Source organism: Argopecten irradians, chromosome 8 (genome assembly GCF_041381155.1).
Source record: "Argopecten irradians isolate NY chromosome 8, Ai_NY, whole genome shotgun sequence".
NCBI classification, from domain to species: Eukaryota; Metazoa; Mollusca; class Bivalvia; order Pectinida; family Pectinidae; genus Argopecten; species Argopecten irradians.
In genome coordinates this window covers 33,438,354-33,455,190 of record NC_091141.1, presented here as the reverse complement: position 1 = coordinate 33,455,190, position 16,837 = coordinate 33,438,354, and the positions used below count along the sequence as shown (strand labels likewise).

Here is a 16,837-nt window from a genome sequence, read left to right as displayed (position 1 = left end):
GTGTTTAATGATAAGAGTGGGCTTTCATGAGTTGACATGGTAAATTTCCTCGTAAAATATGAAAAAGACAAAAAAAAAAAAAAAAATGATAAGGAAAAAACCCCACAAAATGTCATAAGGGCAACAGGATTATTGTAAAAGCTCGCAAACGTAAGGCTAGGTAAAGATGGACACAGTCGGCCTCTTACGGGCCGGTTCATAAATCTTTTTTACGAAGCTTTAAGATAGTAGTTAAAAATTAATATGAATTGTGCAAATTGACTTTTCATAGCGATACCCAAAGATGTTTAAAAGCTTGACATTGACCACATGCAAAGCTGAAGGCTCTATGCGCTACGACAGATAGGACCGGTAGTGTACATCAAACGTATCGAATAACGAGTCGCTATCAAAAGAAAGTTTTCTCGGCCAGTGGTCAGTTGTTTTCTCATAAAATGCCTCCAATTTTGCTGTGGAGTGGATATATAACGACGGTGATGATAACCCCTATAGTATCGACGATAGGTTTAGGAGTGGATATATAATGACAGTGATAGTAACCCCTTTAGTATCGAGGATTGGTCCAGGGGTAGATATATAATGACAGTGATAGTAGCCCCTTTAGTATCGAGGATTGGTCCAGGGGTAGATATATAATGGCAGTGATAGTAGCCCCTTTAGTATCGACGATAGGTCTAGGGGCGGATATACAATAACAGTGATTGTAGCCCCTGTAATATCGATGATGGGTCCAGGGATGGATATATAATGACAGTGATAGTAACCCCTGTAGTATCGAGGATTGGTCCAGGGGTGGATATACAATGACGGTGATGATAACCCCTTTAGTATTGACGATAGGTCTAGGGGCAGATATATAATGACAGTGATAGTAACCCCTTTAGTATCGACGATAGGTCTAGGGGCAGATTTATAATGACACTGATAGTAACCCATGTAGTATCGAGGATTGGTCCAGGGGTGGATATATAATGACAGTGATAGTAGCCCCTTTAGTATCGAGGATTGGTCCAGGGGTAGATATATAATGACAGTGATGGTAGCCCATGTAGTATTGAGGATGCGTCCAGGGGTGGATATATAATGACACTGATAGTAACCCCTGTAATATCGATGATGGGTCCAGGGGTGGATATATAATGACAGTGATAGTAACTCTTGTAGTATCGAGGATGAGTAAAAAATTATTTATTTTTTCACCTGACATTGATAAAGAAATAAAGGTATGTTTATTTTGACTATAGACAATCATATACGTGACTAAAGACAGAATTTTGACAATTTCAAGAGCCCATTAGGCCAAAATGTACCTGCATGGTTAAACACTAATATGCTTGTTACTCCTGCTTCTCTCCCTATTGTACAATCTCTCCTGAAGAAATTTCCTTTCAGAATGAGACCTTATACGATGTACTATAGGTAGGTACATCCGTAGAGTGACATCACTGAAGGAACCATCACTTCCTGATCGTGATGTATCGACACAGGGACCTGGCACGAATTTCTAACAAGAGTAGTTATATATAGTATAGTATATATATATATCTACTGTTGTTAGAAATTCGTGCCACATCCCTGTGAGAGGAAGATGCTGAACGTCTGTCCTACAGTAAGTATAGATGCCCCACATACATCCTCCCGTGACTAACGACCTAACTCGATCATGTTAAAGCTGTGATGATCCCTTTTGATCACATACAGTGTCACCACAATGGATTTATCTGCGCTAATTACCCTTCATATTGTTTTATTGTCCGGCTTGGCATTGCTTGGATTTTGTGGTATGTATGCTGTTAGATTTTTGGGGGAGCTACATAACTAACTGGTAGAAGTTAACTATTCAATAAAGCTTCAATTTTATGAATAACGAAATCCGATAAACCGGCCTACAAATCATGATTTTTTAGTTTGCGTGATACAGTGGAATTTGGTTGATACGAACTCAGATAATTCTTCTTCTTTTATTTTTTAATTTCCAAACAACGTTTCAACAAACAATATAAGTTTTCTACATATACATGTAATTCACGCATCCGAACTTTCTTTCATTCTGGCATTTTTCTCTCTCTCCTACACTCGCAAATGCATTGTTTATTATTATTATTATTAATGAGAAAGCGGAGGGGGTAGAAAAGAAAAAGAAAAAAAATATTAAGAAAGGAGATACTCGGATAATACGACAACCTGGCTTAATACGAAGTGCATTGCACTTTGCCGGTCCCACCCTTATTCCCAATCTTTATTAAAAAAAAACCTTCGTAATATTAGAATTAGGAAAACTGAAAAAATTCGGCTAACACAAAGTAAATTTTCGTATATGTATTAGTCAAACTACAAAAAGCCTAATATAGAGACAGGTTTAGCGGACTATGAGCTCCTGAGCACACATGTATAGTGATCAGAGAAAAATACATCCTCGATGTTTTTTGGGTTACTATCACTGTCATTAATATAACCATCACTGGACTATGTCCTGGTGAAGGCTCCGAGCCCTTTTTTAGCCGACCATCTGATGGTGGGCTATTCAAATCGCCTTTCGTCCGTGGTCCGTCCTTCCGTCCGTCCGTTAACAATTCTTGTTACCGCTATTTCTCAGAAAGTACTTAAGTGATCTTTCTCAAATGTGATATGTAGGTTCCTCTAGGACCCTAGTTGTGCATATTGCATTTTGGGACCGATCGGTCAACAAGACGGCCGGCAGGCGGCCATCTTGGATTTTGATAGTTAATGTTTGTTTCCGCTATTTCTCAGAAAGTACTGAAGGGATCTTTCTCAAATTTCATATGCAGGTTTCCCTAGGACCCTAGTTGTGCATATTGCATTTTGGGACCGATCGTTCAACAAGATGGCCGCCAGGCAGCTATCATGGATTTTGATGGTTAAAATTTGTTATTGCTATTTCTAAAAAATAATTGAAGGTATCTGTCCCAAATTTCATATGTAGGTCCCCCTAGGTCCCTAGTTGTGCATATTGTGTTTTGGGACCAATCGGTCTTCATGATGGCCGCCTGGCAGCCATCTTGGATTTTGATAGTTAAAGTTTGTTATTGCTATTTCTAAAAAAGTACTGAAGGGATCTCTCTCAAATTTTATATGTAGGTCCCCCTAGGTCCCTAGTTGTGCATATTGTGTTTTGGGACCAATCGCTCAACAGGATGGCCGCCTGGCAGCCATCTTGGATTTTGATAGTTAAAGATTGTTATTGCTATTTCTAAAAAAGTACTGAAGGGATCTCTCTCAAATTTTATATGTAGGTTCCCCTAGGGCCCTAATTGTGCATATTGCATTTTTTAACTGAAAGGTCAACAAGATGGCTGCACGGCCGCCATCTTGGATTTCATTGTTAAAGTTCGTTACCCCAATTTCTTAGAAAGTGCTATAACGATCTGTCTCAAGTTTTCTATGTAATGTGTTTGAAGAAGTTTGATAAGCAGAGAAAAGATACCTCTTTCCATTGTCAGACATAGATCATTCTTTAGTGGGCGCCAAGATCCCTTCGGGATCTCTTGTTATTTCCTGAATTGTCTTCAGTTTATCACGCTAGTGATAGTAACCCCTGAACTAGATATCGAGGATGTTTGGTTTGGTGGATTATATTAATGTCCTATTAAGGATTCGACAAAGATCAAAGAAGTTATGAGATTTTCAAAAATATTTAATCAATATCTGTAGCAAATTGCCAGATGCAAATTTTGTCAAAAAATTACATTTCTATTTAGATTTTTAATACATGGATTTTAAGAAATGGCTCATTTGGCGGCCATTTTGAAATTGTGTCTTTTTCCTCTTTGAGTAGAGCCATAGTTTAACTATTTTTTACTGAAATTGTTTTTACTTAAATCATCACTGCACCAGCATTTTTAGCTGTATCGAGCTAATTTTTGCTGTTAATCTTTACTAGGTTCGTGGTTATTAAAATATTGAGCATTATTGCGTGAAGTGATACGCGTTTGTCACTTTATTTTTACATTTAATGGTAATTTGAGCACTTTTATTTTTTACTCTAAAATACTGAAAAATAACACATATTCAAATGGGGCAAAAAAGTAAGCTCACTGACCCCCCCCCCCCCCCCCCCCCCCCCCCCCACCCCCCATTTTTCTGCCTAATTTAGAACAACCCATTCCTTATTGATATGCAAAATATTAACAAAAGTTTAATACCACAACTGTTTCTATAAAGGGTTAAATTTGGCAAAAATGGCTGAAAATGGTGTATTTTGTAGCTCAAAATTAAGGGGTAGGGGTAGCATATGTTGTTATTCTGAGAAAAAATATGAGTCTTATTAATCAAAACTTGTATATTTTTAAAGAAGACTACAGGAAAATAAATTCTTCAAACTTCCATACATATCAAACATTTCATTAGGAAATTATGGCTTTAAACTCTTGTGTATATGGTCAAAACGGCAAAAATCCCAAAAAATCTAAGATTTTGTCATCTTGGTATCTTTGAGTGACAATAGCTTAAAAACAAGCACACCGACATATGTTTTTTCCTCCATTTTCTTGTATGGTATGAACTCCTATTTCCAAAAATTTGTATGAGAAAAAAAGTTTAATACAAGAAAATTTTGACTTCTCAGAGGTGTACATTCTTAATAGTTAGGATCATTAATGATAGCCTACCGTGGATGTGGTGTCCTGCGTGTGTTAAGTGCGAGGTGTGTGTTTTGGAAGACCGCGGTATATTTGTGTTGTGTCTTCTTGTGTAGTGGAACTCTTGCCCTTTTAATAGTGCTGAAGCATGCCGCTGAAGACACCAAGCAACACACCCCACCGATATGCAAATATAAAATCGCCACTTGTTGGAGTAGTTTTTAATTTAAAAAATAACCATTACCTGGCAGCTAAAGGTTCTCTTTGATAGAATTTGATAAATATTGATAATAAATATGACAAGTAATGCGTTTGAACGATGCTTCATCGTTGACGAATGGCATTTTTTCTCTTTCAAAAACAGGAGTAGACGACTGAGTGTTTTCCTTCAGTTACAAAAGTTATTTACTTTACACCATTACCACCACTGAAACGTTTGAGTTTTTTAAAATTTTACTTCAAGGTAGAAATATTAAAAATAATTAATCGCAACCCGGAAAAAGGTCTTGGCACTATGGCCTATATGGAAGGAAGTACTAATTGAGCATCCACCAAAAGCAAAATAAATTATTTTATGATATTTCTTTGTGTTAATTAGACATATGTTTATATGAGTAAACATCAGTTATTGTTCAAATGATGAGTAAAGTTTATGATCTGTCGGTGATGGAGCATATCTTTAACGGTGTTTAATGAATATCCAAAATATTTTACATATTTCAAATTCTTTAAGAGCCAATGGGAAAAAATAACACAGAAAATCGATAAATCCGGATTCATTGTTAAACATTTACCTGATATTTCATCATAAATCCATATTGTTTTCACAGAGGAGTGTCCGGATAATTGTTTAGAATGCGAATCGCCAAGAAGATGTACCAGGTGTGAGTGGCTGTATGGAGGGAAGCACTGTGAAAAAAGTAAGTAAAAACAAATGTTATCTATTTATTTATTCATTCATTCATTTTATTTATTTATTTTTTTGTTTATTTATTTAATTGATTCATTTATACATGTATTTATTTATCTATTTATTTATTTATTTATTTATTTATTTATTTATTCAGTTTTATTTATTTATTTATTCATTATTATTTATTTAGTTATTTATCTATTTTTTTTTATTTATTTACATGTATTTATTTATTTATTTTATTTATCTCTTTATTTATTCATTCATTTTATTTATTTATTTATTCATTTCCAATATTCAACAGACTATAATTTCCACCTACAGAACGGATAACAAATAAACAATATATAATTCAACATGAACATAAAATATCACAGAATAGGAGATAAAAAAGTCAATAGTACCTAATGACTTATACATTTCTTAAATTTAGTCCACAACCCTCGTAAACCCAGTTTTATCTGACCGCAACATGGTGTAGGCTGATTACGTGGGTAACTGACGATGAAAATCCATCTAATGTCCAGTGATTTCGCACGTGTATTTTTTGGCACTTGTCACTAGTGTAATGTGACCTGATTATTCCTTGTGACGTTGTTATGTAAACATTGAATTGACGCCATTGTTTGAGTGGAATTTTGCAACAAACTTTAACGTTGAAATTCTTAGAATTGAGGTTGTTGAAGTAATGTGATCAAAAGAATGTTAAAATATTGAAATAAATATATAAATGAAGTAAAATATAATCTTCTAAGAATAGTTTAGTAAAATACCATCGGTTATCCGTTATGCGCTTTTAATGTTTCATAGTCAGTGAATACATTGCATTTAGAAGCGTTTAAAACTATAATAAAGCAGAAAACGGAAAACAACAACAACAGCAAAACTAAACTAAAAAATCAATTGAAGAAATATCTGGGACGAGATAAGAAGACGGTGATTCTCATTTGAGTTTGAATTCGAATCTTCTTCGATTAAACCTAGATATAATGACTTAAGCTATATAACGAGGGACGCTCGCCCTCCCGGAACTAGATCATTCGTAAGTACTCCACCAATTCCATAAACATCATATGAATCACCGAAGAGTTTCCTGAGTGTCTTCTGAAATACGTTTTTTAGCTTATAAATGTCATAGAGCGACGTCCGTCGTCCGTCCGTCAACATTCCTTTCAATCGCTTCTTGTCATAAAGTATTCTATGGAGTTAAACCAAAAATGCCAAGAAACTTTCATTGTGAAAAGGGGTAAGATTTATTATAAATGGTGATCCTGACCGCCACGGGGATGAAGATGCGGGGCCAATAGGGGAAATAGAAGGAATTATTTAAATCGCTACTAGTTTATCCGATATTATTAAGAAACATCAATGTGGGAAAAAGATATGATTTTTATTAAATGGTGAATGTGATTGCTCTGGGGCCGGAGGGTGTAATCAATAGCCGAGATATGAGTAATTCATTCAAAAAACTACCAATCATAAAGTAGTTGAAAGGTTTACACCCGTCAGAAATTTCCTATAGGGAAGGGGATGATAAGAATTTGACTATTTGGTGAGTCTGACCGTCACATGACCGAACGGGGGAAATAGAAATACATTCATTCCAAAGTAACTATTCTGACCTTCCTGGGGCAGAAAGGGATGGAAATAGGAGGAATTCATTTAAATCGCTACTATTTAAGGTACTAGATGGAGTTTGACCACAAAGTATGTCAAAGTTTGTTCTTCAATGATTTTGCATCCATTTTCGTGATGAATAAGCCCTTTTAAATGGCATCTTTTTATAAGAAATAATCAATAAAAGAAGTCTTTTAAATTTATTTTTCGCCTCAATCATTGCAATATCAAGGTGAGAGATACAGGCCCTCGGAGCCTCTTGTGTATGGCAGTATTGTTTTGACAGAGTGCCCTGTTGGATTCTTTGGGAAAAGTTGTAAGAAAGAATGTAAATGTGAAGGACCTAATTTTGAACCTGGATGTGATTACAACAGCGGAGAGTGCCGATGTGAGGAGGGATGGGCAACTTCAACATGTGACAGACGTAGGTGATTTAACATTACAATTCAGTTTTGCTTGTAACGAGCATTTCTATTGGCTTAAACATTACTTTAACGGCCCAAAAAGAAAAAAAATTGCGTCGCTGTTTGTAACTTCGCTTCTGATTGGCTGATATAATGGCGTAATGATTTCTAAGAAAAAAAAGAGTCCTAAAACGAACTTGGAATTTTGAAGAGATTAACTTAAGTAAATTGAATTATAAAGATTGATTTGAATAAATTTTTATGTTATGGAGATATAAACCAGTTTGCGGTTTACTTAGAGGCACTTAGATTTTTGTGTTACGATCTCCAAAACATACAAAATATATTAAAGTTAATCCTCAAATTAACATCAACAAATAGGGATGAATTGCCAATATGGGGAGATCTCCCGTCAAAAGACAATTAAAGGGATGAGATATTGTGTGGTGCGCTGTGATAGAAATCGCACTGCAATATTATTGTTATCAGAAATATGTAAAATTCCAACTCTAAATAGTAAAACATATGTGTGTGAATTTGGTTAATGACATTTATAACGATCAAATCTATCTGCATAATTATGTAATTCATATGCATTTACGTGTCTGAGTATATGGGGGTGCATTTTCAAATTTTAAAGTTGCTCAAACCATGGTTTATACGTCAACAGGAGAAGATACAAGTCAAGTTGGAGACGATATTACAGACATACCATTGGACGAGGGTAATATTTTTTTTTATCTATGACTAGTTTAATCATTGGCTTAACAATTTACATTATCAGCACATAACATACAAATGACGTCGCCGTTTATAAGAATATACAATTACTAGTAGTTAATGTTATTTTATTGTATCTCGTGATATTAACGATTCTTTTATGAGAATTTATTGATTTTGTTTTTATCTTTTTAGAACCTGATGAAACGACTGTCGTCTCCGGAACCACTGGTAAGGGTTTGATAATGATCATTCTGTTTATCGTTTCATAATTACGTGGTTACAAAAATCTTCCTGTTTTCGTGTTATGTTTAATATATTCTGCATTAAAAAAATCTTCAACTATTTTTTTTTCACATTTGACCTACAAGAGATTAGTCTTGTTGTTACCACAACACTTAGAGATGTTCCATCGCCGACGGAGCATAAACGCTAATCATCATTTAAACAATAATTGGTGTTTTATCGTGTATAGATATGTCTAATTAACACACCAATTTAATATGAAATAACTTATTTCAGTATTTTTCTCTCAATAAAAACCAGGAGCAGACGACTTAGTATTTTTCTTCAGTTACAAAAGTTACTTACTCTACACTATTACCACCATTGAAAAGTTTGAGCTTCTAATTTGACTTCAAGTATAAAATATTAAAAAATAGTTAATTGCGATCCGATAAAGACACCGCGGCACTATGTTCTATATGCAATGAAGTACTAATTGCACATGCATCATAACCAAAATAACGATTAAACACTTATTATTATTCAAACAATGAGTATCGTCTTTACTCTGTCGGCGATGGAGCATCTTTAAGGTTTAAGAATGTTCTTGAAGGTTTAAGAATGTTCTTGAAGGTTTAAGAATGTTCTTGAAGGTTTAAGAATGTTCTTGAAGGTTTAAGAATGTTCTTGAAGGTTTAAGAATGTTCTTGAAGTTTAAGATGTTCTGAAGTTAAGATGTTCTTGAAGGTTTAAGAGTTCTTGAAGTTTAAATTCTTGAGGTTTTTGAAGGTTTAAGTTCTTAGGTTTAAGAATGTTCTTGAAGGTTTAAGAATGTTCTTGAAGGTTTAAGAATGTTCTTGAAGGTTTAAGAATGTTCTTGAAGGTTTAAGAATGTTCTTGAAGGTTTAAGAATGTTCTTGAAGGTTTAAGAATGTTCTTGAAGGTTTAAGAATGTTCTTGAAACTGGGCCCAGGCGCGAGGCATTGCATTTCTGTTTCTTTACCACTTTAACTTAAATCTACTATGCATTTTCTTTTAAGGTGAAGGCATTACGTTTGCAACAACAATTACACGTAAGTATATATATTGTATTCGAAGGGAAATTACTTTACTTATGCTAAATACTTTTTTGTTTTCAATGTAAAATGTCACTCTTTTTTCTATTACTGTTTAGTAGCTAAATTTCGTGGGTGTATATATTCACGGTTCTTTATTGTCACGAATCACCATTGTAGACTTTGGATGCGTCATTCACTTGATCATCCTAGATACTCCAGGGGTTCCGGTCACTTACGATCTCTATACCCTTTGACTATCTCTTAGTAAAACTGAAGGCTGTTATGAGGAAAAACTCTGAACCAATTAAAGCCAGTAAAAAAATCCATTGAAGATTACAGAGAGAGCGACGCCCAACTTCAAGCCATACAGTCAACCACAGTATGCCGTCATACGGCTCTTTTGATGTGCATCAAAGGACTAAATTACCCGTTCTGTTATGTTGCCTCCAGTTTTACTGTGAAATAGTCAAGGAGTGTAGAGAGTAAATGATCGAAATTCCTGGAGTATCGAGGATATCACTTGATAGGATGTGACTTATATAATAATAAAGAAAGAAAATTAGCATACGATATTTTCTAGCAATTTTAGCATTAAAATTTTGTACTTCACCCTGACTTAAATATGCTAATATATTTTTTTCAAGGTAACGAAACCATGTTTGAAACCACAATTACACGTACGTATATTTATTGTATTCGAAAGGAAATTAGTATAATTTTACTAAGTATTACTTTGTCTTAATTATTCCGTCTTTGCATATTACAGAGTTAGCTCCCTTGCGGGTAGGTAACGATTGTTACGTCATTATTTTGTGAGCGCAATATACGCCGTTTTCACCGAAACGTATGACGTTACGCTCGCAAACACATGACGTCACAATCAATACCTACCCGCAAGTGCAGATAACTCTGTAATATGCAAATTGGGAATACATTTCATGTCACTCTGATATAATCACAATCACTTCTATCATTTTAGATTGTTGATTTAAGAATTCATCAAGCAATATTTCATAATAATCTTTTAAATAGCTCAATCTTGCGTATAACAAGCATTTTCAGAGTCATACAAAAAATACCTTGATCTCTTAAAATGACATCATTTGCTTTGCTTGAGGATCACTGAACTTATTATTCACCCCTGAAATTTCATAATGAACTCTTCCAACCTTTGAATACGAAGAGTTTAAATGTGTCTACAGGGGTGAATGAGTTATGTTAGATTTATATCTATATTGAAATACATGTACCATAACAGCAGAAGGGAGATAACTCAATGCAAAATACAACATAAATGTTCATATTAATGTATCAGAAGAACTATAGGCGTGTACTTATTACTTTACTTTTTTTTTAAATTTTTTTTTCGAAAATTTAATATAAGAAATTTGTTTTCACATCAACCACAAAAACAACAAAATTTTCTACACAACGAACATTTCATGTTATACAGTATGGCAACACCCCTCCCCCTCAAAAAAGTCAGTACCTTTCATAGACACTAAAATAACAATTCGCCACGTCATGATGGTTCTTCGGGCAATAATGTTAAATTTATCACTTGAAGCAAGTTACCAGTTGCAAATTAATTTTTTCTTCTATTTTTAGTATTTTTTTTATACGCGGATTTCAAGATATGACCCGGCGGCCATTTTGAAAATGTGTTTTTCTTTTTTTTTTTCGTTTTAAGTAGAGATAACGCCAGTATTTTTAGCTGTTATCGAAAAAAACATTAACGTTTGTCAGCACAAGCTGAAATCTGCTGATGTTTCCGTTTTGAAATGCAATATTTCCCCGATTTTTGCCAACTCTACCAAATGTTTCTGGAATGGATCCCATCCTCATGCAAGAGATTTTCCCTAGGTACCGCCTACAACTGGTGAAACACCTCATTAAGTTATTATGGCTTTAATCTTTTGTGTATATGGTCAAAACGGCAAAATTCCCATAAAATCCAATATTTTGTCAATAATGTATCTTTGAGTGACAATAACTCAAAAACCAGCACACGGATAGATTCTATATATATGATTTTCTTTCATTTGCTCTTATGGTATTAGCTCTTATTTTCAAATATCTATATAAGAAAAAAGTTAAATACAAGCAAAGTTTGACTTCTCAGAGGTGCACATCTTTAATTAGATAGGTCTTTTATTTTTTACGTGCTAATATTTTACAATCACTTTTTACCAAACAGAACACGACAAACGTTTTTATTCATAAAATTAAAACAAAAATAATAAGTAGATCAATATAATCATGTTTGTTCATGCTATCTTTTTAAGATACACTCAAATAATAAAAGTTCTAGTTAATTATATAAAATATCATCATTTTTATAATTGATAGTCCAAATGACAGATAGGATCGATAACAATGACGTCACGGCGGATGTTGATGTCGTAAGACCAGTACCTGTATCGATCATAGCTTCCTCTGTCATAGGTGTATTCGTTTTCCTGGCCCTAGCAACCGTCTGCATTGTGTGTGGAATGAGGAGAGCTCACGGAAAGAGGAGGTAACTCTGCTTATTAAAGTTATATCTGTCATAATGTTCATATCGATAATTCTAAATGTGAGTTGATAATATGTAAGTATAAGCACCAAAATATACCAACATATACGTGTTACATGAATTACAAAACGAAAGTTTTAGTTCTACAATGACCAATAAGAATCTGTAAGTATTGCCAAAAATGTGATATTTACTTATAAAGTTTACAATAAAGTAAGTAAATGCGATCAAACCATGAAGTAATGATCTACACTGTACTCATTGTACATGTATGATGTTTTACATAATTATAAAGTGACCTCTATTCATATTGTAATGTATTTGCATAGTTGAGTCTTGTAGCTGTTTGTCGGTCTACAATATCCGTAATATCATTCCGGTAATTAGTATGACACATTTAATACCGAACTGTATCATGGGTAATAAAAACATATGTTGACGCCGCCATATTTGTGTCTGTCAGTTATGTCATGCGGTCCCAAGATTTGTAACACATATCAATATATTACAACAATTACAATAAAATGTACTGATTTGAATAAAAATATGGGGTCAATATAATTCGTTCTACATTTCGGGATGGGTAAGAATGTAGAAGGAATTATATTGACGCCATATTATATTCAAATGTGTACATTATCTATTTGATAAAATTGCTTTGACTTGATATATTACCTTTTTAGTACCCCATCGAGTTTTTAAAATGTTGTACCGTATTTTATCCTGCAAAATGTCGAATTACTATACGAAAGAATAGTGTTTTAACAGAGTACAGATTAATGTTAACCATATCGGTTGTATTCCTAACATTTTTGTTTTCAATGGTTCACTTGGAATTATTAAATAAGATATGAAAAGAATGTGGTTTAGATAGATAATTTTACTCAGCATTCATTATATCAAAATGTATATCAAGTACATTTATTTAATTTGTGACGTTGCCACATTTTTATACGTATTTATGTATATCATATCTTATATTGCCATTTTACATTAACGTTAAAAAAACCAATTAAATGAACTATGATATATTATATGTTGAATGCGTATTAATTCAAACTTTATTGATTTGCTATCAATGCTGTAAGAGGGCCCTTGAATCTTTTGATTTGGCAAGAAATAAAAGAACATTAGAAACAAACATTGCTAGATTGTGTATAGTGTATTTGTTTACTGTTTATAAAGCATTATATATACTTGTCCATGATCTTTATTGATTTCTGAGCAAAATTCGTCAACACATCTGTGTGTAAAAACATAAACCAAAATTTTCAATATATACTGTTGAATGTTGAAAAAATAAATGTGATTACGTCTGTCAATGAAATCAATCATACCGCACTATGTTCTACACAAATTCATCGTTATACCCCCCGCAACGAATCGAGTTGTCCGTCTGCCCTTTCTTCCGTCTGTAACACAACTGTCCGGCGAACTCCTCCTAAACTACTTGACAGATTTTGATAAAAATTGGTACACAGACCCCTGACATACAGAGGAGTAGAGTTAACTTAATAAGGTTCTACAATGTCCCCCTATTAATGGAGTTATTACTAATTTGTGCAACAGGGGGTATAAGTCCTTCACTCTGGCAACAGTTCTAGTTTGACATGTAAACCATAAACAAAGAACAATTTTGTATGGATAGATATGCATTAGGTGAAGCATTATGTTATCTTGCCAACGATAAAGTCCTATAATTTTATAACAATGTACAATAATCGGTTTAATTTCAATTTTCTCTTTTCTAGTTTCTTCGGAAATGGCACAGAAAGCAGTCAGAAAGGTATTTAAATTTACACAACTGATCTAATTATAGAAAGATATTGTGTTAGATATCTTAAGATGTGTTCCCGCGTTTAGGCATTAAATTTTCATTATCCACATTTTTCACAATTTTGTATTTTTCAATGGTTATATAAGTTATGAGTTTATTAGATTACTGCAAAATTTGCAAATTTATTAAATAACTCGTAGTGTATGTAATTAGCTATTAATAAGCTAATTACTGTTTGTAATTAGCTAATTAGCAAGTTATTTTTGTATTTAATTGTGGGTTTAAAATAATTTTTTAAATATAATATACCTTTAGAATGACGCATAGATCTTAGATTCTTCGGAAAATCTACCAAATGGAGTCCGTTTGTTGAGAATAAAAATTTAGAGCAAATACGCAAAATACTATCCTAAAATAATGATTTTTTACTATTTGATGATTTTTATTTTTATACTTTTCGGTCTATTAAATATCAGCTCAACTGTGGTATTCATGTTAAATTAGCAAGATTGTCAATTATGACGTAAATAGTAAGATAACATTATGGCGATCTCATCTACATTGCCTTTCGGTTCGTTATTGCGAGAATTGACAATCATACTGAACAAAACATCACCAGGGTTTAGCATCACTCTCGTTAAATACAAGGGGTTAGTATCACTGTCATTATATTCCAAGGGTTAGTAGGACCATATTCCAGGGGTTACTATCACCGTCCTTATATCCACATTTGAACAGAACCCATTTCAGAGAAAACAATTTGACCATCACATACTTGCATAAACTTGTTTGAAATATTACTAAGGAGAGACGCCCAACTTCAAATCCAGTACAGTTTATCCTTCACTTTCTGAATTAATTTCAGCTTTACTATGATATAACAAAGTCCGTGTGGATATAGCAAACCCTGGGAAACCCATGTCTATCATCTATCTTCTCAAAGCCATATTGAAGTCCTTCTGAGAACCCCAATCAAATAGACATATAAGATTGATATACTTTACATTTTTTATTTTACCAGATCTTATTACATCTCAAGTCGGTCGAGCAGACTATAGCTACGTAGATGTTCCAGATACAATCACTATTCAATCAGCTAAACAAAACCAGACAGGACCGAATGCACTGCAGGTGCATGACGCGACGTCACTTCGACGGAACCGTTCGGTGCCTGGAGGGAAATATATGTATGATACTGTGACAGATGAACTGGTAATAAAAGATGAGGAGAAACGTCGCAAAGAGAATCCTTCCAAGAACGTCAATGTTGACTCGAGTCCGTTACACAATGAAAATAATCTCGATTTGACAAATAATCGAAGAGGAAGAGAGGACAATGTTATAGATGATTCTGTCGCTTCAGCATCAATAGATCCTGATGCGTATAATAGTTTTAGTGAGTTAAAGGAGAGACAGAAACCCGAAAGTAGAAGTAATGACGTTTATAGTCACTTAGAAACAGCAAGGGGAGACAACCGTGATCTATACAATACATTCGATGATATGGAAGATGAAAGAAGAAACGAAAGAGTTAGCGCTGTGTTTGAATATGCGCATCTAAATTCTGTGTTTGAGGGAAAACCAGGTTCATATTCCTATATAGGCGTTAAGCCAAAGTGGGATACTGAACAAGCTGATGTTTCCGGCAACTACCACCACATGGCACTCAACACATAATATTATACAGTTATTGTCTTTAGTTTGATTTAGTAAGATGATTTCTTAACCGGAGATAGGTAATATAGACCGAAGCTGCAGACATTCAAGATATGAGACACATTGAAGAAAAATCCTCATCGAAATTATAATTGTCAATTAGAATTATGTTAATTTGCATTAATTTTGTAGACGAAACATCAATACTTATGATTGAACAAATGTCATACATTGTTTTAATTTCAGCACTTACGTTTTAAGACTGCATACAATACAGTTTCATCCTCCAAGCACTTTGTTGGAATTTTCCCTTTACAATGGGATGATAAATGATTTAATTTGTATATTCTGATCCAAATCTATTTTTTGAAAGCATTAAATGATGACAACTTGGTAATGACAGCCTGGCGAACTAGAAGTCCACTGGCCAATCGGATATCTTCGGGTCTTTCTGCCTTTCTCTCGAGAATTCCCGAGGTCCATTGGCAAAACAAAACGTAATTGATACCGTACTAAAATGGAAGTCAAATGGCAAGCGGTACAATTCATGATTATCCTGCAGGCAACTGATATACAAGGGATTTATCAAGAACTTCAAGAACTTTAAGATATTATTAAGGTCACTTTATAAATTCTAACTTCTCCTTAAAGTAATGATGTAATGATTTGTTTATTTCAAATAATAAAACCCATAAATACCGGCGATGTTTTATGTTATATATTTTCTGATCATTTTTACAGGAAAGAGAATAAGCATTGGAGGACTTAATCGGCCCACACAATTTCCCCCCGGTTTGGATGTTATTGTCAAAAGCATAATTTCTTCGACTATGCCCATTTCTTTACCCATTATTTCATCTCGCCCCCCCCCCCCCCCCCCCCCCCCCCCCCCCCGATTTTTTTTCTCTCTCTACAAAAAACCATTAAGATACTATTGGACCACCATATATAACAGAACACACATGTTAAATAGATTAATCACATTTGTTTGAATTTATGTATTATTCAGCCTAAATTGATATAATTTGATGTGTTTAGGCACTGGAATTAAGGCAAATGCAAAATCTACATCAAATGTTTAAATGATCTTTTTATGACAGCATTTAAAGATGCTCCACCGCTGACAGAGGATGAACGATATTCATTATTTGAATACTAATTGGTGTTCAATCGTGTGTATGTATGTCTTATTTACACAAAAATAATATATATAGTTTCATTTTGCCTTTGGTGCATGCGCAATCATAACTTCATTCCATACAGGATACAGTGCGTCGGATTTTTTCCGGGATGCAATTAATTATTTTTCATATTTTTAACTTGACGTGGAATTAGAAGCTCAAACTTTTCAATG

General features: G+C 33.9%; 1 protein-coding gene across 1 annotated transcript; it reads left to right on the top strand.

Moving 5' to 3' along the window:
- Window positions 1–1,172: 1,172 nt before the first annotated feature.
- Window positions 1,173–16,185, top strand: LOC138329851 (uncharacterized). The gene is made up of 11 exons (XM_069277140.1): window positions 1,173–1,176; window positions 1,583–1,609; window positions 5,429–5,518; window positions 7,415–7,552; window positions 8,203–8,256; window positions 8,448–8,483; window positions 9,518–9,550; window positions 10,180–10,212; window positions 11,885–12,053; window positions 13,802–13,836; window positions 14,849–16,185. The coding sequence occupies exons 1-11, from the start codon at window positions 1,173–1,175 to the stop codon at window positions 15,502–15,504; spliced, it is 1,275 nt and encodes a 424-aa protein (XP_069133241.1). The 3' UTR covers window positions 15,505–16,185.
- The last annotated feature ends 652 nt before the right edge of the window (window positions 16,186–16,837 follow it).

What these genes read in the sequence shown, in the direction of transcription:
- LOC138329851 (XM_069277140.1), top strand. An exon ending in GTTTGAAACCACAATTACAC is followed by an intron (nt 10,213 to 11,884) that starts GTACGTATATTT and finishes TATAATTGATAG; the next exon opens with TCCAAATGACAGATAGGATC. An exon ending in CACAGAAAGCAGTCAGAAAG is followed by an intron (nt 13,837 to 14,848) that starts GTATTTAAATTT and finishes TTATTTTACCAG; the next exon opens with ATCTTATTACATCTCAAGTC.